This window comes from Olea europaea, chromosome 7 (assembly GCF_002742605.1).
Source record: "Olea europaea var. sylvestris chromosome 7, O_europaea_v1, whole genome shotgun sequence".
In the NCBI taxonomy this organism is placed as follows: Eukaryota; Viridiplantae; Streptophyta; class Magnoliopsida; order Lamiales; family Oleaceae; genus Olea; species Olea europaea.
The window spans coordinates 21,095,991-21,121,055 of NC_036243.1; the positions used below are offsets into that span (position 1 = coordinate 21,095,991).

Below are 25,065 nucleotides of genomic sequence, written 5' to 3' on the forward strand. Positions count from 1 at the left end.
ACGCCGGAATCTGTTTCTGGGTGTTTCGGAGACGGGGTTTTTCCTCCGGGATTCAGATTCCACCCAACGGATGAAGAGCTCGTGCTCTACTATTTGAAGAGGAAGATCTGCAGGAGCGTAATGAGATAGATAGTATTTTTTTGAAAAATTAGTGATTGAAAAGTTTTTTATTTACGTGTAATATTATTTTATTAAAAATTGTGTAATTAAAAATAGAAGAGTGAAAAATTTAATTTAATTTAATGAGAAATAAGAAGGTTCAAACGGGGCTTAATTAGATAGGCCTCTGGAGCTCGCGATTATTTTGCCGGGAAGTACACCCGCATTGTTCATCAATTAATTCACACAAAAAAATGACAACCCTAAAACCACCCTACTGGAAGCTCAGTGAACTTCGCACACAGCCGAACGCTCCCGCATTCCACTAAACCCCACATTCCAAGAAGTTTCTTGCCCTCAAAGTATCATATGTTCTCCTTTGACCAGACACCCCAATTCCCATTTCATCTACTCTGTTTTTCCTATTATCCTTTAGCCAAACCAGAATCCTCCCCCATTACTCCAAACCAGATAATTTTATTATTCTTTTTTTATTTTTTATTTCTGAAAAAGATGAAGGTGACGCCGGAATCTGGTTCTGGGTGTTTCGGAGGCGGGGTTTTTCCTCCGGGATTCAGATTCCACCCAACGGATGAAGAGCTCGTGCTCTACTATTTGAAGAGGAAGATCTGCAGGAGACGACTCCGTCTTGATGTCATTGGAGAAACCGATGTTTACAAGTGGGACCCAGAAGATTTGCCTGGTAAATTTTCACTACCCACTTATTCTTTTTTTTTTTTAAATGCTCAGTTCAGTTACTGAGTTGCTAATTATATGGTTTTGATTGGTTTTGTAGATGAATTTGTGATTGTTGACTTTATTTTTTAATCTGCATCAATTAATTTTGTTTTGGTCCATTTTTATTTGATTCTTTCTTTCGGATCGTGATCATGTTCAATTGGTTTTTGTTGACTGACTTATACGTTTCAGCTCGTTTTTTGTACAGAAGATCAATTAGATTCAAAATTATTGTTGACTATATTTGTAGTAGACGCTTTGTATGATTACTTTGGGCGTGTGTTATAACTAATTATCGACATATTTCAGTTTTTTGAATCATGTTTAGTTTCACTACTCGATTTATTCAAATGTGGATCTCCTGATTTGATTTAGAAAATAATTATTGGCTCGATTTATTTGGGGTTATTTTCAAGAATTGTCTTTTCTTCTGATTTTGTTATGTTGGAAATCAATTAGCATTTTGAATTGTATCAGGAGGTAAACGGTTATTGTGACTAGTGTTAAGGGGAAATGAGAAAAAAATAAAAACTTTGGACATAATATTGAAAAAAGTTACTGATTCACATAATTTTGTTCCTATGTTGACCTGTGCTGGTGCATTATAAATGAAATAGGTCGCACAGATGAATATCAGCTAACACCTGATGGATGCTTCATTTTTGTTTTACTGTAGAACTAATTCTATGATCTGTCTTGTTGATTTTTTTGGTTTCCCTTGAGCAATTAATTTACCAAGTTTTCGCTTATCTTAAATGCAGGGATATCTAAGTTGAAAACTGGGGACAGGCAATGGTTCTTCTTTAGCCCCCGAGATAGGAAGTATCCGAATGGAGCAAGGTCCAATCGAGCAACAAGGCATGGATACTGGAAAGTAACTGGGAAGGATCGTATAATCACATGTGGTTCACGTGCTGTTGGGTTAAAGAAGACTCTAGTCTTCTATAAAGGTCGTGCCCCTAGTGGAGAACGAACAGACTGGGTGATGCATGAGTATACCCTGGATGAGAAGGAGCTGAAAAGATGCCAAACCGCCCAGGATTATTATGCACTGTACAAAGCTTACAAGAAGAGTGGGCCAGGTCCCAAAAATGGTGAGCAATATGGTGCACCCTTTAGGGAGGAGGACTGGGCTGATGATGAACTAGATGCCAATGGAGTGGTCGACCAGGAGAACCCTGTTAAGCAGGCTAACGAAATCTTGCCTGTAAATAATACCCATGTTAATCGTCAAGTGCCGCCTTCACTAAATGACCTTGAGGAGTCCATGAACCGAATAGCACAAGATTCCATATTTGTTGAGCCACTTAGTGTTGATATTGACTATGCTCTGGACCAATATGCAGGTGAGGAGGGAACTCAAAGTACCTTACTTGAGGACTCTGTATGGCATTTACCTGCAAGAAGTACAGTGCTCCAACCATGCAGCGAACAGCACAATGTGCAAGCCAGTTTAGACCTGGCACAGTCAGGAACAACAGAGTTACAGTTTTACGAGGTTCCTGAGGTCACTTCTGCTACAAATGGTAACCACGGACAGCCTCCGGTGAGTGAAGAGGATTTCCTCGAAGATTTTCTTGAAATGAATGACCTTATTGGTCCAGAACCAACTCCTGATAATCCTCTGGACGATTTGGATAATCTGCTGTTTGATGGTTTCGATGGCTTGAGTGAACTTGATCTCTACCAAGATGCACCGATGTTCCTTCATGAGATGGGGCCTGTTGAACCTGGGCAGATTTCCCAAACATTTACGAACGATTTTGATAATGGAGTTGTGAATTCCATCTCAAGTTTTTATCTGAACAATCTTGAGAATAGTGCTGCGAATTACCAGCTGCAGCCACATTTAAATGATGCAAATGATATCAGTTCTCAGCTGTGGACGGATGAACAAATATCCTGTCTTTTATCTGATACAGACGCAAATGGGGGGATGATTCCTTCACCAGCTTCAGGTACTAAATAATTGAAAATTCAAGGATGCTTTTTCGAGCAGCCACAAATGTATCTGTGATCTCCCCATTATAATTATTCTTGAGCTGTGCTACGTATATTCTCTTCTTTGATAAACCTCAAAGAGCTCTTGGTCTGACGGATGGCAAAATCTCTCGTGCCCAAGTGGGAAATGGGGGTGTTTTAGTCGCCTTCAAGAGCTCTACTTCTAATGTAGTAGTCATAGACTGTTTTTTAATGTTAGTTTTGGTTTGTTTAGGTATGGTAGAACAATATCAAAATCAAAGTGATTTGGTCAATCATTCTACTGGAGCAAATCAAAATCCAAGTGGTGAGCCTGATAATGTTACACGCTCGTGGTTCTCCTCTGCTGTTTGGGATTTTGTGGAGTCTATACCCACAACTCCTGCTTCAGCTTCAGAAAGTGCTTTGGTAAATAGAGCTTTTGAGCGTATGTCTAGCTTCGGTAGGGTAAGAATAAATGCCAGAAACATGAATCTTGCTGCAGGTAATAACTCTGCAACTTCAAGATCTTCAGGCAAATATAGGAGTGGTTTTTTATGTTTATCTTTACTTGGAGTAATGTGCGCTATCGTGTGGGTGCTGATTGGAACTTATGTAACTGTTTCGAATTGATACTTATCTTCATGAATATGTAAATGGGAATTTTTGCTTCTGTGCATTACCTGAAACTACGGAAAATTAGCAAGGGAGGATAAAAAAAAAAAAAAAAAAAAAAAAAAAAAAAAAAAAAAAAAAAAAAAAAAAAAAAAAAAAAAAAAAAAAAAAAAAAAAAAAAAAAAAAAAAAAAAAAAAAAAAAAAAATTGAACCTTTTCAAATTGTTTATTTAGAGGTTTGAATTGCACAAGCAATTTCATATCAATTCTTTTTTCTGGCAATCTACTGTTTTTTTTAGGGGCCCTGTTCTGATGCTTTCACCCGCTATTGTACCATAAAAATGTAAATAATTAGGAACTTCCTTCAATTTCAGTCTGTGTGTTCACATAATCACCTCCCCATTTTCTTATTCTATCATTGGCAATTGAAGCCTGCATTTAGAAACAAATTTGTTATTTGGGTGTAATATAAATAAATCTGTTAACGATATGCAATTATTAGTCCCGTAAATAATCCAAATGACAGCATTCCATGCCAAATGCCCTGAAATCAAAGTAAACCTTTCAAAAAAGTGTGGCGTGTACTAAATCTTTCATTGATGGCACCGAGCTTTGTAAATTAATATACAGCGAGATCCCTTGAACGGTTTTCATCCGGAAAACTGTCAGCTGATTGCGGGAAATTAGACAATCTCTGGTTTTCCAGTGAAACCTGAGATCTGATCCCTGGTGCAAATTACTTAAAAAAGAATGGGAAAAAGGAAAATATAGATGTGTAAGTACCCTTACTCCCACGTGAAGAATGTATGCCAGTGTAATGCCCAATGGAATTCCAAATAAATAGTAGCAAGCAATGTTCACGCATGCTACATGGGTTTGCCAGCCTGCTCCAACGGTACATATCAAGGTGAACTTACCATAACCAATTCTTGCATCCATAATGACCTATGAGAAGTTTGACTCAACATGTTTCGAACAGTTTGGACTCGGATAACACGAGATGTGTAAATTATGTTACAAAAATGTCCTTAAAACGGCCTCAGGAGCTAGATAATTTTAGGTATGCCAAGCTACTTTAGATCATCTTAGACCTGCAAACTTTTTCAGATTTTAGTTGTGTTGTACTATCGCTAAAAAGGCTATCTCGAGATACCTCCAAATCGAGCTTGGTAGGTCGGCGAGGATGTTTGGAAAGAGTTCATAAATCATTAAAATTATAAACAGATAAAAATGAGTAATTGATAAGTAAATAGTAATTATGAATCTCTCAAAATGTTTAGATAAAATGTGAATTGAATGTTTATAAACAGTTTATAAATGGAATAATACTAGTCTGCCAGGGTGAAACTATTAGGTTCACTATAGGCTCCTCACACTGAGGTGGGCCCCACCTCGGTCCCACATGTAATAAAAAATTGGAAAAAATAAGGTTGATCCATCCATTGTGAGGAGCCTGTGAACATCTGTAAGGTGTGTGACCTGACAGTGTAGCCTGATTCTTATAAATATGAGCCAAACATGCGTCATTAATGACAACAATCTCCACCTTGTTCATGTTTTGTTGACACGACTAAAAGTGGCAATTATTAACAAACTAGTCATTTTTAGTGAGATAATGTCACTCAAGGTTCTTTACATGCCCCAATCATTCCCTTGAACAACGTGTCTATGCTCGCAGGCCAATCCCCCGAGCCCATTAAAAATCTCAGGCAATATTTATCAGCCCAGTAGAATTTTTCTTTTCGACCCCCTGGGCTCCATCCTTGCGCATGACCAATATGGACGACATAGTTTTAAAGATGAAGATTATACATACCGAAGAGGGTAGGTTGAACCGTGTTAATAATGACGCTAACTCCCAGGGAGTTAGATCATACACAACCTTCTGAACTTCCTCAGTGCTGATCCTGAGAATTTAGAGGCCCTAAGCGAAAAATTATTTTGAGGCACTATATATATATATATATATATTTTTTTTTTTTTTACACGTAACAATATTTAAATAAAAAAATCTATATTCAAATGAAAACTTCGTACAATCTAAGAGATAGAATTACAAAATAAAATATCATTTACAACTCGAGAGATTAGGCTAGCATCATATTTAGTCTTCTCACGTTTTGAGATGCAAAATTAGTAATCAAACAACTTAAATCAAGTTTTTCCAACATGTTTTTTCATAAATGATGAACTTGAGCAATAAAATCAAACACGACATTGGGAAAGTAAGATAATGTTCAAGGACACAAAGAAATTACTGATTAGAAAGCATCAAAAAATAAAATTAACCAACCAATGTAGCAAACCCACCATCTCCCTTAAACATTGGGAAAGGTAAAAGGGGAAAAAAACCCACCCCAACAAGCCAAAGAAAAAGAAAAAGAGCATGAGAACAACTAAAGTCTTCTTTGCAATTGGGGTCAACTATACTATGAGTACCTTTTATTCACTCTATTCTTTCAAGTAGAAGGAGTGATATATGTATCAAACGGTTCAAGGATTACCAAATATTTTGCAACCACATCAAGTAATGTTAATAATTTTATACTATTGTTAGTTCTAACCTGAAGTATTGGGATTGTTTGTTTTTGTGAAAGGGAATTTATTTAGTTTTACGCAAAGGCATGCTCTGGCTATCTAAGATGGTCTTCCCATTATTTATCCTCAATTAAAGTAAACTTCACTTATTTGATATAAAAAAAGAACAAAGAAAAAAGAATTCTAGAGAACATAAAAGGATAAAATCATGAGAATAAAATAAGAAATTGCATATGAAGCAAAAACTCCCTCCTAAAATTCCAAAATTTCAACGGCATTTTGCATCTAGGCTTCATGTGAATCGAAGTTTATTTAGGTCTCAGCAAAATATGTGCCATTATCTAATGCCATTTCCTTAGTTTAACCTCATTATAACATCTCGATATTGGATAAAAACAAAAAACGGGGGAGAAAAAAAAAAAAAGAATCCCAAGGAATGAAAAAAAGATACAATGGGGAATAAAACAAAAATTGGATTTGCTGTGAAACTTACTTCCAAATTTTCTAGAGTTAAACGCTTATTTTGTTCCTAGACTTCTTGCCTTTTCAATGCATATTCAACCCAAACACGTTTTGAATCAATGAACTCACTCGCCCATGACTGTCACAAATTCAAAAGCAAAATAAAGAATTAGGAATTCTGAAATCCGATTCTCTGAATTGAAGAAGACGACTTACCATTTGGTCGAATCATCCCTTCAATTTCCTTTGTGCAGTATCCGTTCAGTTTCCTGAAGGCTGAAGGGCTTAAGTTTCTGATGGACTTCTGGGCTCGAACATGGATAGATGCACACAAAATTGCTGGTATTACTATAAGTTTTAAGGCCCCAGGCACAAGCTGTTGGGAATTTACTGAAACATGCACAGCGGAATTAAACAGTTTCAATTCCCATCAGGATTCAGTTTTGTATTTAAATAAGAACTGTGATGAGAAATATACATTTTTCTTGATTTTGCAAACTCCTTTGCGTTATCCTTTTTCAGCGACTTGAATCTGCCTCCCACACCTGTCCAATTGTCCAGCCTTCAATGAAATCCATACAGAGAATAGAATGCAACTGCTAGGATTTTTCTTCTTGTGCCAGTAAGAATTATGAAAACAATATGGATCTTAAACCCTAGCCATGTATTTATATAAACTCAAACGGGTTCGGCCCGGTCCGGTCCAATATTTAATTAATCCATTTAATTAAATCCCGATCCGTGAATTAATTAATTCGGGGATATAAATAACCAATCCAATTAAATAATTTATCCAACGATTGTTAAATTAATTAATTGACAATTTGCAATCTTTCAATTCTCTTTTATGTGCGACCCATCAGGTTCTCGACCACGATGCCTAACGACGTGAAATATTATTTTTTGATCTAATCAAAACTGATAAATTAAACACCCTTTTAATTTATCACAAATTCACACTCGCCGTCCCAGATTGACATCTAGCAATGTATTAGGGTAACACATGTGATGGAAAATGTCACGTGGTATGACAAAATCAAAACTGTTCGTTTACTATGAAACTATAATCCCTTCGTCAATATGATCCGATCAACTATGAGATATGGAAGTGTGTCAATCTCGATTATCGATCATATCTTTCATTCTACTATTAAGTCAATATGAGTCGAAAACTCCTTTTCGACTTATATGTATACATTGGTCAATGATTTCGTTATTGACTTAATTGAACGAAATGCTGATCACAATCTCTTACTATCTAAGAGTGACGAATCCTCTATTGGATATTCACAACATTCATATGGTTCTTGATACACCCGAATGATGTCGTATTAGCGGCCCTTGGTAGAGTAACATCCAACACCGCCAAAGCATGACTGTCCTCATACAAGGCACTATGATGATCTCAAGTCATAGGACCAATTCTACTACCGAACGTTAGAGATTAACCACTGACACTCAGATAGTTATCCATATGAAATCTCTTAGCGGGTTTCCAATATTTTGTTATATAATAAAACATCCACGTGTTTATTTAAGTGTCACCACACTTTAGCTCGTGAGATCAGCTACTTACTTCACAGGTAAGAAATGTCGCACGTGATGGTCTATTTGTATTAACGATATCCGTATCTCGTTATTACTTACGATCACAGTTTATTCAAGATCCAATCATATGTAATTTGTATCTCACAATCACAACTCCTTGTGATTAACAAATCACTTAGACTTGGATATTCGGACTCTATTATTTAATATTATTTATCACAAAATTAATTTAAATAAATAATAGATCTTGCCAAATTAAATGCATTAAACATATTAAAAGTCTTTACAACCTAAATCGATTGGATCTAGGGTATAACACTTACAAACTCCCACTTGCACTAGATCCAATCATTCATGTATCTAATACCATAAGCGTCCACATGACGATTATGTTTCTGTTGTGACAATGGCTTTGTCAGTGGATCTGCAATATTGTCATCTGTGGGAACTCGCTCTATCGTTACGTCATTTCTTTGTATAATCTCCCTGATGAGATGATATTGCCTTAGCACATATTTGGATCGTTGATGAGAACTCGGTTCCTTCGCTTGTGCGATGGCTCCATTGTTATCACAATACAAAGGTATGAGATCAACAATGCTAGGAACGACTCCAAGTTCATTAATGAACTTCTTGATCCAAACAGCTTCCTTCGCTGCTTCAAAAGCAGCAATGTACTTGGCTTCCGTCGTTGAATCAGCGGTTGTCTCCTATTTGGAACTTTTCCAACTAACCGCTCCATTGTTGAGAGTAAACATATATCCTGATTGAGACTTGCTATTATCTTTGTCAGTTTGAAAGCTGGCATCAGTATTGTTGCGTGTTGTCACACCTGTCCTAACCACCTGGGCCAATGGCCCACTCATCCTGATCCACGTGGCATTCCTGCCGAGGTGGCACACATTGCCGAGGTGGGTTATATCCGAAGTGCTTCAAGCCGAGGCCCATGACCCAAGGCATGGAAGCTGTTGGATGTAGCTGAGGTCCTCAAATGGAAGTATTTGTCAAATGGATGAAGCCCCGAAGTTGATGTACGAGCCTCTTAACCACGAGGAAACATCCTCCATGGTCACTTCTCCCAAGAGATCGCCTGCACAGATCTTATTCGAATGATTGATGAAATGTTTGTCATAAGCATAAAGGTCAAGTCTTGTCACTAGCATGGAGGCCCTGCACAAGCAATAAATACGCCGCAAGCTAGCAAGTCAAGCCCCATACCTAGGAAAAGATGTTTGAACTAAAGAGATGAGGCCACGTGCCACTTCATCCAAGGGCTCCCATTTCATATGTATCACTATAAATATTCCCATTGTATAATGTCAAAGGCTAATGCAAGAATCAATACTAAAGACTACATTTACTCAACTCTCTCTCATTTACTTGCAATACACAAATCGAGTTTATACACTTTTACATATACATTTACGAACACCGGTTGGTAATTATTGTACAATCGGATTACAAACAACCCACCGAATTCCGAACGTCACCGTCCCGCGTCGTTGGGCTACTCCCACGCCCCTTTGAACCGCTCGTTTTAGACCGTTCACGTGTCTTAGCGTGTTGGACATTCGCCCACGCAAGCGCGGGTGGGATCGGCATCTGTTGGCGTACTTTTTGGGGTCAACAAGTATACCCATGAATTTTCAGTTCATTTCCTCTATAGATCAAGAGCACATCTTTAGTCATTCTCAAGTACTTAAGAATGTTCTTAACCGCTATCCAGTGTTTCTCACTAGGGTTTGCTTGAAACCTGCTCGTAACACTTAGAGCATGAAACATCTGGTCTCGTACATAGCATCGCATACATGATAGATCCTATCGCTGAAGCATAAGGAATCTTATCCATGCTACTCCTTTCATCATGTGTTTTAGGACACATATCTTTTGAGAGGTAAATCCCATGTGACATGGGACATAAACCTCTTTTGGACTCTTCCATATTAAATTTTTTCAAGATTTTATCCATGTACGAAAATTGGGATAAGCCTAGTAATCTTTTAGATCTATCTCTATAGATCTTGATTCCCAAGATATACGCTGTCTCTCCCATATCTTTCATGGAGAATTTGTTTGACAACCATAATTTTACCGATTAAAGCATTGGGATGTCGTTTCCCGTTAATAATATGTCATCGACATATAATATTAGGAATACGACCGCGCTCCCACTTGTCTTCTTGTAAACACACAGTTCATCTTCATTTTTGATAAATCAAACTTTTTGATTGTCTCATCAAAACGAAGATTCCAGCTCCTAAAGGCTTGCTTTAATCCATAAATGGATCGATTTAGCTTACATACTTTGTTGGCTCCTTTGGATTCAAAACCTTTAGACTGTGTCATGTACACCTCCTCTTGTAAATTTCCATTAAGAAAAGCAGTTTTGACATCCATTTGCCATATCTCATAATCATGGTATGTAGCTATTGCAAGCAAAATCCGAATCGACTTCAGCATGGCTACAGGCGAAAAAGTTTCATCAAAGTCAACGCCTTGTCTTTGTGTGTAATTCTTTGCTACTAGCCTTACTTTGTATGTATAGACATTTCCATCCACATTGACCTTTTTCTTATAAACCCATTTACAACCTATCAGTTTTATCCCACTTGGAAGGTCGACCAAGGTCCAAACATTGTTCTCATATATTGAGTTCATTTCGGATTCCATGGCTTCTTGCCATCTCTTCGAGTCAACACTTGACTTCTCTTCTGCGTAATTTATAGGTTCATCATTCTAGACTAATAATAGTTGATTAATAATCGTGAATTCGTACCTTCTGGGAGGTCGAATGATCCTACTTGATTTACGCTGAGCTGGAGTGTCCTCAGGGTTCTCTACATCCTGATCAAGAGTTTATCCGTCAACAGGTGTGGGATTAGACTCAGGTTCATCTAATTGGTCAACAATATCTGTGGATTCTTGAACTTCTTCAAGTTCTAGTTTACTCTCACTACCCTCTCCTAGAATAAACTCTTTCTCCAGGAATATGACATGTCTTGAGATGAACACCTTCTTCTCAACAGGATTATAAAACTGATATCCAATTGTCTCTTTTGGATATCCCACAAATACGCATTTATCAGATTTAGCCTCAAGCTTATCTGATTCATTTCGCTTTACATAAGCGTCATAGCCCAAACTTTTATGTGAGATAAGTTTAGTCTTCTTCCTCTTCATAGCTCGTATGGAGTTTTGTCGACCAATTTAGATGGGATATGATTAAGTGTGTAGCACGCAACAATTAGTGCATGACCCCAAAATGATTTTGGGATATTTGCATTGCTCATCATAGATCGCACCATGTCTAACAAAGTGCGATTCTTCCGTTCAGATACACCATTATGTTGCGGTGTATATGGTGGAGTCCACTGCGAGAGAATTCCATTCTCTTTTAGATAATTTAAAAATTCTCCCTTTAAATATTCTCCACCTCAATCTGATCTCAGCGTGAGAATATTTTTACGAATTTGTTTCTCTACTTTAAGTTTGAATTTCTTGAACATTTCAAGTGCTTCATGTTTGAATTTTATCCGATACACATAACCATATCTAGAATGATCATCAGTGAATGTGATGAAGTAAGAGAAACCACCTCTGGCGTTGATTGACATGGGTCCACATACATCATTATGTATTAGTCCCAGCAGTTCTGTGGTTCTTTCTCCTTTTCCAGTAAAAGGGAACTTGATCATTTTGCCTAACAGATACGACTCGCATTTGTCAAATGATTCAAAATCAACTGATCTCAAGTATCCATCTTTATGTAACTTGAAAATGCGTTTGTCGTTAATATGACCCAGTCTGTAATGCCAGAGGTATGTATTATTTAGATTATCATTTTTATGCCTTTTATTTTCTATACTCATAATAGACGACTCAGTATCAAGAATATAAATTTCATTTTGCAACACACCACAACCATAAAAGATCTCATCTTCATAAAATAAACAACAATTGTTCTTAACATTAATTGAAAAATCATTCATGTCCAAACAAGAAATAGAAATAATGTTTTTAGTAATGGCGGGAACAAAATAGCAATTTTCTAATTCTAATACTAAGCCCGAAGGCAATGGTAAGAAGTATGTCCCTACAGCTAATGCAACAACTCTTGCTCCATTCCCCACGCACAGGTCAACTTCTCTTTTCTGCAGTGGTCTACTTCTCTTTAGTCCCTGCATATTTATACAAATATGAGATCCACATCTGACATTTAATACCTAAGAAACTAATGAAGTAGACATAATAACCTCGATAACAAAAATACCCGAAGTAGAAGTTTCAGAAGACTTCTTTCCCTTCAAGCTAGCGAGGTAAGCCTTGCAGTTCCTCTTCCAATGACCTTTCACTCCACAGTGATAGCATGGGTCATCAGATTCGGTATTGTCCTTGCCTGCTTTGTTATTGCCCTTAGCTCTTTTGGATGTTTTCTTAAAACTTCCTTTGATTTTCCTCTTAGTGCCCTTGGAGGAATGAATAGCTAAGACATGCCCAGTGCTAGCCTTGACATTAGGCTCCACAGTTTTAAGCATATTAAGCAACTCAGGGAGTGTGCATTCGATTTTATTCATATTGAAGTTCATAATGAATTGTGAATAACTATCTGGCAGAGATTGCAGAACCAAGTCAATACTTAGTTCTTGATTCATGATAAAACCCAATGAAGCCAATTTTTCAATGAAACCAATCATTTTCAGCACATGGGCACTGACTAAAGATCCCTCTGCCATTTTGCACCGGTATAGTTGTTTAGAGGTCTCATACCTCTCCACACGAGATTGTTCATCATACAACTCCTTGAGATGAAAAATCATAGTGTAAGCATCCATACCCTCATGTTGCTTCTGCAACTCAGGTGACATAGCTGCAAGCATCACACATGCTGCAGTGTTATCGTCATCACTGTGTTTGTTGTAAGGAGCCACCTCTTCTTGAGTGAAATTTTCAGTAGGCACCACTGGAAAGGGCTGCTCAAGGACATACCCAATTTTTTCATGCTTGAGAACGATTCTCAAATTGAGGTGCCAATCGAAAAAAATTGGTCCGGTCTGTTTGTTGGCATTCAGTATGTCTCTCAAATTCATATAATTACTCATGATTCAAAAACTGTAAATGACGAAAAATATAGAATTAATATGTATTATAATGCATATGCACAAATTCAATATGGACTTTAATTAAACGTGCTCCCACTGTTTAAAATAAATTCATGACTCTCATACATAAATTATTTGAATCCACATTTGATTCCCAGTGGGCTGGGATCCCATTCGTTGTATCAAGATCTTGAGTGTACTCAACAAATTTTAATAAAACATTTGGGTAGATATTGTTATCAATTGTATCTCCACACAACTCCCAGATCATTAAGCTGACAACTCTTTTGTCTTCACACATCTTATGTGTTAGCTTAACATGCCTTTAAAAGTTAACTCCTTGAGTGTACTCAACAAAAGATAAATTTTAGTTAAGTCAAACCCATCATTCAGAAATATCAAATATTTCATAGTATCAAACATATCCCTAATAGACCAGCCTTGAGTGTACTCAACAAGCTAAGGTCAATTTAGGATTCTCGGTTATCACTATAATGATGGAAGACAAATAATACTAACTTAATATTTTAATGAGGGATTTAACATGCAATGGTCTCATCAAGTAATTATATATATATATCAACTATGCGAATAAATATATATAAATAATAGTATGGATGATTATGAATTTGTTCTATCTAGTTTTCCCGAACCAAAAGGAAGACTAGTTGGTCAATTCCTAAGGGGTACAACATTGGATCAACATCAATGTATCATCTCCATGGTGTCCTTCTCTTCTTGCGCCTTCAATTAGTTAAGCTGCAACATGTATCCTATACTAGTTGGCACGTAGGCCTAAAAGAAATCGGACTCGCAAGCCCATAATAATAACAATAACAACGGACTCGCAGGTCCAATATAACAAAGAGCTCGCAGGCCGATAACAACAATTACAATAACGGACTCGCAGGTCCAAAACAATTAAGGGCTCGCAGGCCCATAAAACAACAAGAAGTAAATCAACCATTTAATACATCCATGTGTTCGAGTCCATAATCATCCATAAATATTCATCACATAAATGTTTCATATGTATAATATCTAATATTATATGCAATCTCTCATAAATCTAGCAATTATAGTCATCAAAATTAATTTAAAATTTTGGATCGAAATAATTAAATAATTAATTAATCATATTAATTAATTAACTTAATTGGCGGGCCTATTTAATTAAAATCAAATTTTAACTAAATCCCAAATTAGAGTCCAACTCTAATTCCATAACTATTGGACGAAGTAATTTAATCAAAATCGAATTTTAATTAATTATTAAATTAGAGTCATACTCTAAATTTTAATTTGCATTGGAAAGTGGTATTAATTGAAATCAAATTTTAATTAATATAATATTAGAGTCCAACTCTAATAAAATTGAATTAATATTTAATTTAGGACAAAACTCCCAAATAAAATAAAAAAATTCAATTAATGGTCAAAATTAAATATTTAAGTTAAAATCTAATTTTAACAAAAATATAAAAGTCGTCAATTTTTAAAAAAAAAAAATTAAATTTAGGTCAAAATTAAAACTATTGGTCAAACCCATTTGAAATATAATTTTAAAAACAATTTTAAAATCAAATTCAAAACACTTTTGAAAATTGCAAATCTGACCCAATTGGAAAAATTAATAATAGGGGCTTCCATATTCGTAAATTGCAGAAATGCCCTCCATTTAAAAATTGCAGATTGACCCTTTCAGAAATTGCAGGCGGGGGCTTGCAATTACATTAATTGCAATGGAAGCCCCCGTCTCCAACCAAACCCTAGATGAAATTTTTTTTCCTTAAACTGCGCCGCCTCGCCCAATAGACGACAGGGGCGATGTCGCCGTCCCAGCCTCGATCCATATTTTACTTTATTTTTTTTTTCAAAATCAGATTTTGGAAAAATACAATTAAACACTATAATTGCTAAATTTAGGAATAAACATGATTAAATCAACTTTTAATTTAATCAACATGTAATTCAATTCCTAACAAATAAAAAGTTGGCTCTGATGCTACTGTTGGGAATTTACTTAAACATCAACATCGGAATTAAACAGTTTCAATTCCCACCAGGATTCAGATTTGTATTTAGATAAGAACTGTGATGAGAAATATACATTTTTCTTGATTTTGCAAACTCCTTTGCGTTATCCTTTTTCAGCAACTTGAATCTGCCTCCCACAACTGTTCAATTGTCCAGGCTCCAGTGAAATTCACACAGAGAATAGACTGCAACTGCTAGGATTTTTCTTCTTGTGCCAGCAAGAATTATGAAAACAATATGGATCTTAAACCGTAACCATGTATTTATATAAACTCCGACGGGCTCGACCCGTTCCGGTCCAATATTTAATTAATCCATTTAATTAAATCCGGTCCGTGAATTAATTAATCAAATTAATTAATTCGGGGATATAAATAACCAATCCAATTAATTAATTTATCCAACGATTGTTAAATTAATTAATTAAATCTTCCAATTCTTTTTTGTGTGCGACCCATCAGGTTCCCGACCACGATGCCTAACGACGTGAAATATTATTTTTTGATCTAATCAAAATTGATAAATTAAACACCCATTTAATTTATCACAAATTCACTCTCGCCGTCCCAGATTGACATCTAACAAAGTATCAGGGCAACACATGTGACGAAAAATGTCACGTGGTATGACAAAACCAAAACTGTTCGTTTACCATGAAATTATAATCCCTTCATCAATATGATCCGATCAACTACGAGATATGGAAGTGTGTCAATCTCGATTATCGATCATATCTTTCATTCTACTATTAAGTCAATATGAGTCGAAAACTCATTTTCGACTTATATGTATACCTTGGCCAATGATTTCGTTATTAACTTAATTGAACGAAATGCTGATCACAATCTCTTACTATCTAAGAGTGACGAATTCTCTATTGGTCATTCACAACCTTCATATGGTTCTCGACATACCCAAACGATGTCGTATTAGCGGCCCTTGACAGAGCAACATCCAACACCGTCAAAGCATGACTGTCCTCATACAAGGCACTATGATGACCTCAAGTCATAGGACCAATTCCACTACCGAACGTTCGAGATTAACCACTGACACACTCAGATAGTTATCTATGTGGAATCTCTTAGCGGGTCTCCAATGTTTTGTTCTATAACAAAACATCCACGTGTTCATTTAAGTGTCACTACACTTTAGCTTGTGAGATCAGCTACTTACTTCACAAGTAAAAAATGCCACACGTGATGGTCTATCTGTATTAATGATATCCGTATCTCGTTATTACTTACGACCACGATTTATTCAAGATCCAATCCTATGTAATTTGTATCTCACAATCACAACTCCTTGTGATTAACATATCACTTACACTTGAATATTTGGACTCTATTATTTAATATTATTTATCACAAAATTAATTTAAATCAATAATAGATCTTGCCAATATTAAATGCATTAAACATATTAAAAGTGTTTACAACCTAAATCGATTGGATCTAGGGCATAACACTTAAACAAGCCACATGTTTTGGAGGCCCTAGGCAGTTGCCTAGGTGGCTTGTCCCCAGGGCCGGCCCTGAACTTCCTCATTGTTTGAAAATAAGGCAGGGTAGCAGCTCCGACCAACCATTAGAATGAGTGCAAGAAAAATCCCAAATAAAAGTGCAACAATTGACACTACCACCACTGCAAACTTTGCAGCTCTTGAGTGACCAGCCCCAAGTTCATTTGACAACCTTACGCTTTAAAATAAGCAGATTATGTACAAAAAAACCAAACTTTGTTAATGGACAAAATTGAGACGGAAATAAACAATCCTTATGGCTGCATTCAATCCAATTGCTAGCATAATTGCCCACCCTAATATGTTTATGCTGCATTTATAGGAAGATTAAAGAATGTCAAAACTTGGTTTTTCGAAGAAAAAAGATTTAAAAAATCGAAGAAATCACCATATGGACAGAGAATCCACTGCAACTTTTGCATTTTTTAGGTCAATCGCGCTACTCGTACCTGTTGCCTTACACGATAGTTGACACGGTGACGTGTCAACTGTATGGGCAGTCAGTGAAATAAAGGAAAACTAAAGTATTAAAAATGAAGGTGGGTCAAGACATAAAATCGGCCCAATTAGTAAGACAATTTCCATCTTTGTTTTCATTTTCTCATACCCAGAATCCCCAAATCAGAGGAAACCCTTGGAGGCGAAAAAGTGTTCGACGTCTAGCACTCCATCTCAGTCGGAATAAGAGGCCGATGGCTAAAATTGTTCAATCGTTTCCATCCTTTGGTTTCCCACCGGAGGTTATTCTTGTGATTGCATTTGTCTTGTTCGTTGTTTGTGGCTGGAAGACGGTAGCTCCATCGATTATGTAAGCTTGGGTTTCCCACCATCTTCGATGCCACCCATTTTTCTTGGGTTTCCCACCATCTTCGACGCCACCCATCGCCTATGGCAGAATCTCACGACAGTCGAGTCAAGTAATCATGTGGCGGTCGAAGAAGTTCAACAATTCTCTTAGTTGTTTCAATATTTTTGTCGGGTAGCAGAAGAAAAAAATATTGAGATTTCATCAAACGTGACAATAAGCAAGTCCAACGAAAGTGCGGAAGTGGATAACAAAGGGAAGGGACCGGCATGAGTAGTTATGTTTAGTGTGTGTTCTGTTATGTTTCGTTCCCTATCACTTTTGATGTGTAGTGTGTGTTGTGTTATGTTCAGTTGGTGAGTTGAAGAATGTTGGTGTTCATTTGGCTGACTGTAGTGTATGCTGAGGATGTTGGTTTGATGATGGATCTTACTGCTGTTGTTGATGAAAGAAACCCTATTAAGGATGTTGGTCTGAGGAATTAGTCTAGCTAATTTGTGTTCTTGACTTTAGTAGTCGGGAAGAATCTGTAATTGTCATTCACTACTTTCTCAGTAATGTTAATGTGATTGAAAAAATATTGTTGTTTCCAGTTTCCCAACCTGCCTGTATTGATGGTAACTAAATACACCAGTAATTTATACAAGTTGAGCTACAAGTAACTGAATACACCAATAATTGAATACACCTGCATGTATTTCATAAACTAAATTGATACATAGAATACTCCTGTCACATATATAAGGAAAGAGAGCTACAAGTTGCTTCCATTGTCGCAGTCAACTAATGGTAAAACATGAAGCACTATCAACTAATGTCTGCAAACTATTACCATGAGAATATTACTGCATCAATTTTGTTTAACCAAAATCACATGTTTGCGTCACGTTGGTGAGATACATTTGGATAGTAGTACGGCATTGCATTCCCCACCGTGAAATAGAAAATTTATTACACAAGCTAGGGTACGACTTTAAATAAATTACGTATATTTAAATGCATACCTTGACCATTGAATATAAAACTCATTGAAGCCGATGGGAAGCTCATTGGAGACATTCCTTGTTGCGGTGCTACCTCATTGTTGCCCTCACCTTGCACAGTATAACAATGTAACTAAAACATGAAAATCAAATGCATTGAACAATTGAATTAAGCGAACCAATAGAAGTTGTGTACATGAGATCGGTGCCGGCATGTGTTCATTCACCACTTGATGATGTGCTTCTACGATCGGTTCAACCTCTCCCAATTGTTGTCATTTTCGTCTTCTAATAGAATGATGTTGTCAACCTCTTCTGATTTTTCGTTGCCTGCAGTAAAAAAACTAATTACAAGGTTTCAACTAATTCACAAATCAAATATTGAATTGAAATCAGCATTCTTCTTTTCTTTTTTCAATTCAGATGTGTGTGGTTTTCCTTTTTTTTTGTTTAATTCCCTCTTTCCCCATATTTGTGAACAAGCTTAAAAGAATAGACAATAAATGTGTGATCTCAAAGCATTTAAGCTATCCCCAAGTTTTGTGACAGAGTAAGACAAATAACAGATTACAAAAATAATAAAAAGAACAAAAAAAAAATAAAAAAATAATCACTACTATATCATGTGTAAAAGAAAAAAAATTAACAGATTACTTAAACTTCTTTAAGAACTTCCTAAGTTGTTTGGCAAAAGAGCGAGGAATACAATTAAAATCTGAAATAAACTTTCTCTACCTCTATCCGTCTTCTATTCAAATCAATGAAGCCTGCAATAGCTTGAACCTGGAACAACAAGGTTTCTCATGGACGAAACATTCAAGCCGGAAACAATGATGACGACGACACCACCTGCAAGTTGGAACTGCTCTCTCTCACCGAAAAAACCTTCAAGTCGAAAACGACTATGTCTAAGCTGGGCGGTAGGTTTCCAAATTTGGGGGCATTTTCTTCGCGAGCAATATATTGATGATTTTTGAATAACCCGTCTCTTCTTATAAAAGATTTTGTTGCTAGACCCGTTATTGTATTTGTAAAACCCGGCCCAATAATTCATATGCCAAGGTTTTTCTTGTGTTAAAAAATTTTAAAATAGACACCTTTCCATGTCATTGTGTCATCCACCAGGTAGAGGAAAAGGTACAAATAGCAATTTCCTTTTTAGGTATCCAGCAAAAAAAAAAAAAAAATTAATACTACAAAGTACCACACTTCCAAGCTGCCAACATTTTTGAAAATTAATAGAAGAATTATAATCTTTAAATATTTATAAAAATACTACATTTTTTTCATATTGTAAGAGACACCAAATTATTACAGCTGATGCAAGAGATAATTTGACAAAACCCCATAGATTCTGAAAAGTTTTCCAAGAAAACCCCGACCAAGCCTCGCCATAAGTCCCACTAAAAATATACAAGAGTTGCGCCACCACCAAGAGCCACCATGAGAAGTTGAGCATCCCGGTTGCTGCGCCCAGTCCCCACTTCAACTTCAGCATCAAAAGCCAGCTAAAAAAAAAGCATGTAAAATCACCACCGCCCCTGATATCGCCGCCATGGCCACTATCTTGCTCTGAGATTGTAAGAACTTTTGAATGGGAAAACTGAATGCATAAGCAAAAAGTTCCGGGATCATCCAATGATCCACAGAGAAAAAAATCCCAACCCATTTGGATATTTCAGGAGTTTGACCTATTAGTTTCATAATCGGCTCTGCAAAAATGTATAGAAATAAAATTAGGATTGCTGCAATGTTGAGAATAAGCCAGGATCTTTCACGTAGACCCCAAGCATATCCAGTTGCCTAGCTCCATAAGCTTGACCACAAAGTGTTTCTAGGGCACTTCCCATACCCAACTGCCATCACAATCGCGAGAAATAAAGTTTTAGATGAAATTGGTTCAACGTGATATCAGAACAGACACAGACTCAATACGGTAGAATTACCATGATTCCAAAAGCAACACCAGCAAAGACATTCATTTCAATTGAAACAGCTACAAGCTGAATGGTGCCCACATGTCCTGCAAATGTTTGAGTAATTGATCCAAGTGAGTATTGGCAAAGAGAGGTCAAGACGGCAGGACCTGCAAGGTACCATAACTTTCTCGACTTAATCGAAAATTCTCTAGCGAAATCTTTAACACTTTTAATGGGCTGATCAATGAAACTTGTGGGAAACAATTATATCACTCAGAAATATTTGATACTTTCACGAGTTTCAGTCTTCCATTTATGCGATTTTATTTTTTATTTTTTTAATGACCATAGGTGTTCAAGTCAACTTACGCACACCTCGACTAATCTCAAGTCCTGAAGTTTACAGCTGAAGCATTCACCTCCATGGCTTTGAAAGGACTCGAACCGATGACCCTTCCATATATACGATTTTAACTCAAATCGTATAAAAGATTTAAAAATTTAGAAGTTTTCTTATGGATTAAGCCATAATATGAATAAAATAAAAAGTATCGACAGATCAATAGTGAAGAGCTACATTCACTTTGTTACGCCTTGCCACATAGGTTCCATGTGATTGACCCCTGATGCCCTTGCAATGTGGACACGTGGATTATTGAAGCTTGTAAATATGAAGCGTAGAAGCCGTGCTTCATTTGCCCGACGAAGTGACGAAGCTCAACAAAAGTCAAAATCGAAGCTCAACCACAATAGGTGACAATCCACACATGAAGATCTTGAATTTATATATGATCATTTTTGAATGATTAATGTGACTTTTGTAATGAATGAAATGTTAAAGTCTTGTCAGTTTAGGCTATAGCGTGATTGCTATCTATAAAAATATTAAATGCGCTACATACTATTAAGTTCGAATTAACTAAGATTGGACGCTTCAGTTCTAGAGATGAAGCCATGTATATATTTATCTAATGGATAACATTTCATATATAGTACTATAAATAACCCCCTGGTATCATTTGAAGGGTAATACAATTCAATACACTTAAAGCTACTCTTTGCATTCTCTCTTGCGGATTATACATTTGCTTTGCTAGAGTTTAGTTTATTTGGCTTTCTCTTAGTTGTTTAAGATTGGTTATTATTACACAATCGTTCCCAAAATATATTGTTGGAGCCCAAACATATTTGTCTCGTGTGATAAAGCTCCTCCCACATGCAAATTCGGAGTATTGTCGACTAGCAACATGGCCATGTTGTATCAGAATTTGCTTACGTGTACGCAAGTGGGTCCAATATTAGTTGTTCGCATCACCTCAACAGAAAATGAGGTCAACACTTGTCTAGGGGTCTTTAGGATTTCAACTTTGATTGAGTTTTTGTCATTCTATGTATTTTTATATGGTTGAACATATTGGGATGAGTGTCTGTCACAAGCAAGGGCGAATCTAGCATCAACGTTGCTTTAGGACGAAGGTTGACTTTGATCATCGATAATTAACGATCGTAAAAGCCCGGTTCGATCAGCAGCCGATCGTTTATTAAAATTTGATTAAATAATATTAAAAATTATTCAATATATATGTAAATGCACTAAAATGTAGAAATTAAATGCCCCAACTTCCGTTATCGAACCCGTTTCCAGTTTCTCCCATTACTTATTTACTTTCCAGTTTCCACCATTTATTAAAAGCCATAAACAATTTATAAAAACTTAAATCACAATAAATCCAATTCATAAAAACTTAAATAAAAACTCAAAAGGACAAGACTATTTACAAATAAAACTTAAAAATACCGCAAATCTCTAAACCGCTCAATTGAAAACATTACAATAAAACCAATTTCAACAAAATCCCCAAATAGTAAGTAGGTTGTAAGCCTAAGATGAAACAATACAAAATTCAAAACCCTAACTAAAAATCAATACCAAATTACCAATGCAGAGAGAGAGAGAGAGAGAGAGAGAGAGAGCACAACAAATTACTCAAAAATAAAATAAAATAATAATAATAATTAAACATAAACAATAAACGTGCCCCAATTTAATGTCATACTTGAAAATTGAAATTGAAATCATATCACAAATTCACAATTCGTATTTCGTACCAATTGGCAGTTTGAAGGCATGCTTTATGCTCACGCACCACGTTGGGAAGGAATCGGATTTGGGGGAAAGGGGAAATTGATTTTGAAATCGACTGTGGCTGCGAGGCGTTGTGCTATGCGGACGGACGGACTACTGAAGAGATAGGAGAGTGGAGTGGAATGTGGAGTTAAATGTAAATGGACCTCTGCCTCTGTGGTAAATAGGTAAGTGATCTGGTTTTTTTAACCATTTGGGCTTTTTAATTTGGGTCAACCTAATTAAAAAAGAAAGGCCCAACACTCCATTCTCCAACAGAATTTGCCATCACAGTCCACAGTCGGAGCTAGCAGGGGTGAAGTCTGCAAATCATTGACTGCCATCACAATCAGTGCAGCACCCGACGAAGGTTCTGGCGAATCCACCATTGGTCACAAGGGACAGTTATTGCCATCACAACACTTTTAGTTATTTTGAGTCTAGAACTAGTAGGATAATTAAAACCAATCAATTGAAATGTTGTCTGTCAACTAAAAGTTTGTATTAAAATCAATAATTGGGTAGACGCAAATATTTTGAGTTAGAGAGTACAATCAAACTTGTAAAAAATTTGCAAAGAATTTTACATCCAAAAATTTACATAAAAATAAAATAAAATCATATCCCATGTAATTTACATCCGAATTTTATATTTGAAAATTTACATGGTGTATGACTTTTTCGGATGTAAAATTCTAAATTTTTTTGATATCACATCCCATGTAAAATTTTCAAATAAAATGATGTATATTATATTGAAAAATTTGTTGCGCAAAAATAATAAATGTTAATGAAATAATTGAAAAATGATAAAGAAAAGACTAGTTAGATGCCTCTTTCTAAAACGCACGTTTGACGCATTTTTAACTATTTTCGATATCCGTTTGTTTTGTTCGATATGTCTATGATATAGTTCTCAAAATCAGCTTCGAGATGATGTAGGTGATTTGTGGATTCAGCTAGCATACGCTTGTTGGAGAATTTTTAAAGTTAGCAAGTTATCCAGATTTTCGAAATACTAATTTGGAATGACTCACTTTGACAAACCGTAACATTTGTTATGGTTGGCTGTTTCGCGTACAATTAATGATGTAGAAAACTAGGTCATAAGCATTTTGAAATGATATTAGCCCTTTTTTGAGCCTCATTCTTGTTAAAAAATGTATTTTTAAATATTGATGAAAAATATATGGTTAAAAAATAAAGAAAAGTCATGAATTTGCATGTAATATTATTTTGCTAAAGAATGTGTGGTTGAAGTGAGGTCAAATCATTGTTGAATAATGTATTTTGATGAAAAAATAAGACTTAAACAAGGGTTAAAAATACAATATTTCAACTTTGTTCGACATTCCGTAATGACTTTGAAAATTGAAACAATAACAAAGAAAATTTAATGATGGTAAAAAGAAAAAAAAAAGGAATTTTTTAAATCAACTTTACTAGTAAATCTTGTTCTTAATCAAAATTTTTATCAAAAGATACCGTTGACTTGCTTTAAAACAAAGAAAAAATGTGTAGTCTTAATTTCATATCGTATTTAAAAATACGAGAGGCAATTAAAGTTTTTTTAATTTTAATTTATTTTAACGATTTGTTTGGACAGAATGCTATTATGGTCCAGTTGTGTTGATAATAAGAATACACTGAAAAAAGTTAAAGATATAAATTTAATAATGAGTAAAAATTATGCTTTGATCTTAAAGTCTCAAAGTAATTCCTACGAGTGCGTCTCAAAGTGCCTTCCTTCCTTATCCTGCTTGTACTTTTGCCTCGAAATAATAACAAAGATGTAAAATACTTATTTTTCCTTGCCTCTATTCATGTTCAAAGAAGTAATAATATTGCTCTGGAAGGAAGTCTTCTTCGCTTTCCACCTAAGTTGCGCAGGAAAGGCCAAAACCCAATCCTAGGAATAGGGTCTTTCTATCCAGGTGACTATTCACAAACTTTTTGCAAATTTAAGGTATCCTCTTTTTTCTTGTCTACCCCATCATTTTTCCCCTTTATTTTTTTGTTTAAAAATATCTCAACTTGAAAATTCAAGAATGCAATATTCATTTATTGATTAAAAATATTACAAACAAGAAGAATAAGGGACTTATGTACCTTAACTCCCAAATGAATATCTATATATATAACAATCCTTTTTCAAAAATTATATAACTCAATGTCATAGTGTTAGCCATCTACGAAAATTCAAATTGTTGAAAAGGAAGAAAAAAAATTGACAAAGAATTGAAAAAATTAACTACATACTAACAAAAAAAGCCAACAATGATAGACTACTAATAATTGAAAATTTTCTTTGTTAGAATACACACACACACACACACACACTTTATTTTCTTACAAAATAAACCTGTTGGGAATGTTTGGTAAGTGATGCCCGAATCCTCTAGGCGATGATAAAAAATCGAGGCCCATTTTGACTTCATAGATTATAAGCCCATGATTGAAGAATTAAATCCACACCACAATTGAAGTAGCCCAATTATGTTGGGTATTTAGAGGTAATAAGTTCATTGGGCTAGATGCTCAATATCCATCTTGGAGGTAATTTGATTTATCATAAGAAAATATAGATAAATAAAATCGGTATCTTTCTTCATCTAC

The 25,065-nt window shown here is 35.7% G+C and overlaps 1 protein-coding gene and 1 pseudogene across 1 annotated transcript; one reads left to right on the forward strand and one right to left on the reverse strand.

The window, feature by feature from the left end:
* Window positions 1-424: 424 nt before the first annotated feature.
* On the forward strand, window positions 425-3,469 carry LOC111397403 (NAC domain-containing protein 17-like). Its single transcript, XM_023024309.1, has 3 exons — window positions 425-802; window positions 1,599-2,795; window positions 3,053-3,469. The coding sequence occupies exons 1-3, from the start codon at window positions 469-471 to the stop codon at window positions 3,427-3,429; spliced, it is 1,908 nt and encodes a 635-aa protein (XP_022880077.1). The 5' UTR covers window positions 425-468; the 3' UTR covers window positions 3,430-3,469.
* Window positions 3,470-18,002: 14,533 nt separating this feature from the next.
* LOC111398057 lies at window positions 18,003-22,838 on the reverse strand (annotated as a pseudogene).
* Window positions 22,839-25,065: the final 2,227 nt, after the last annotated feature.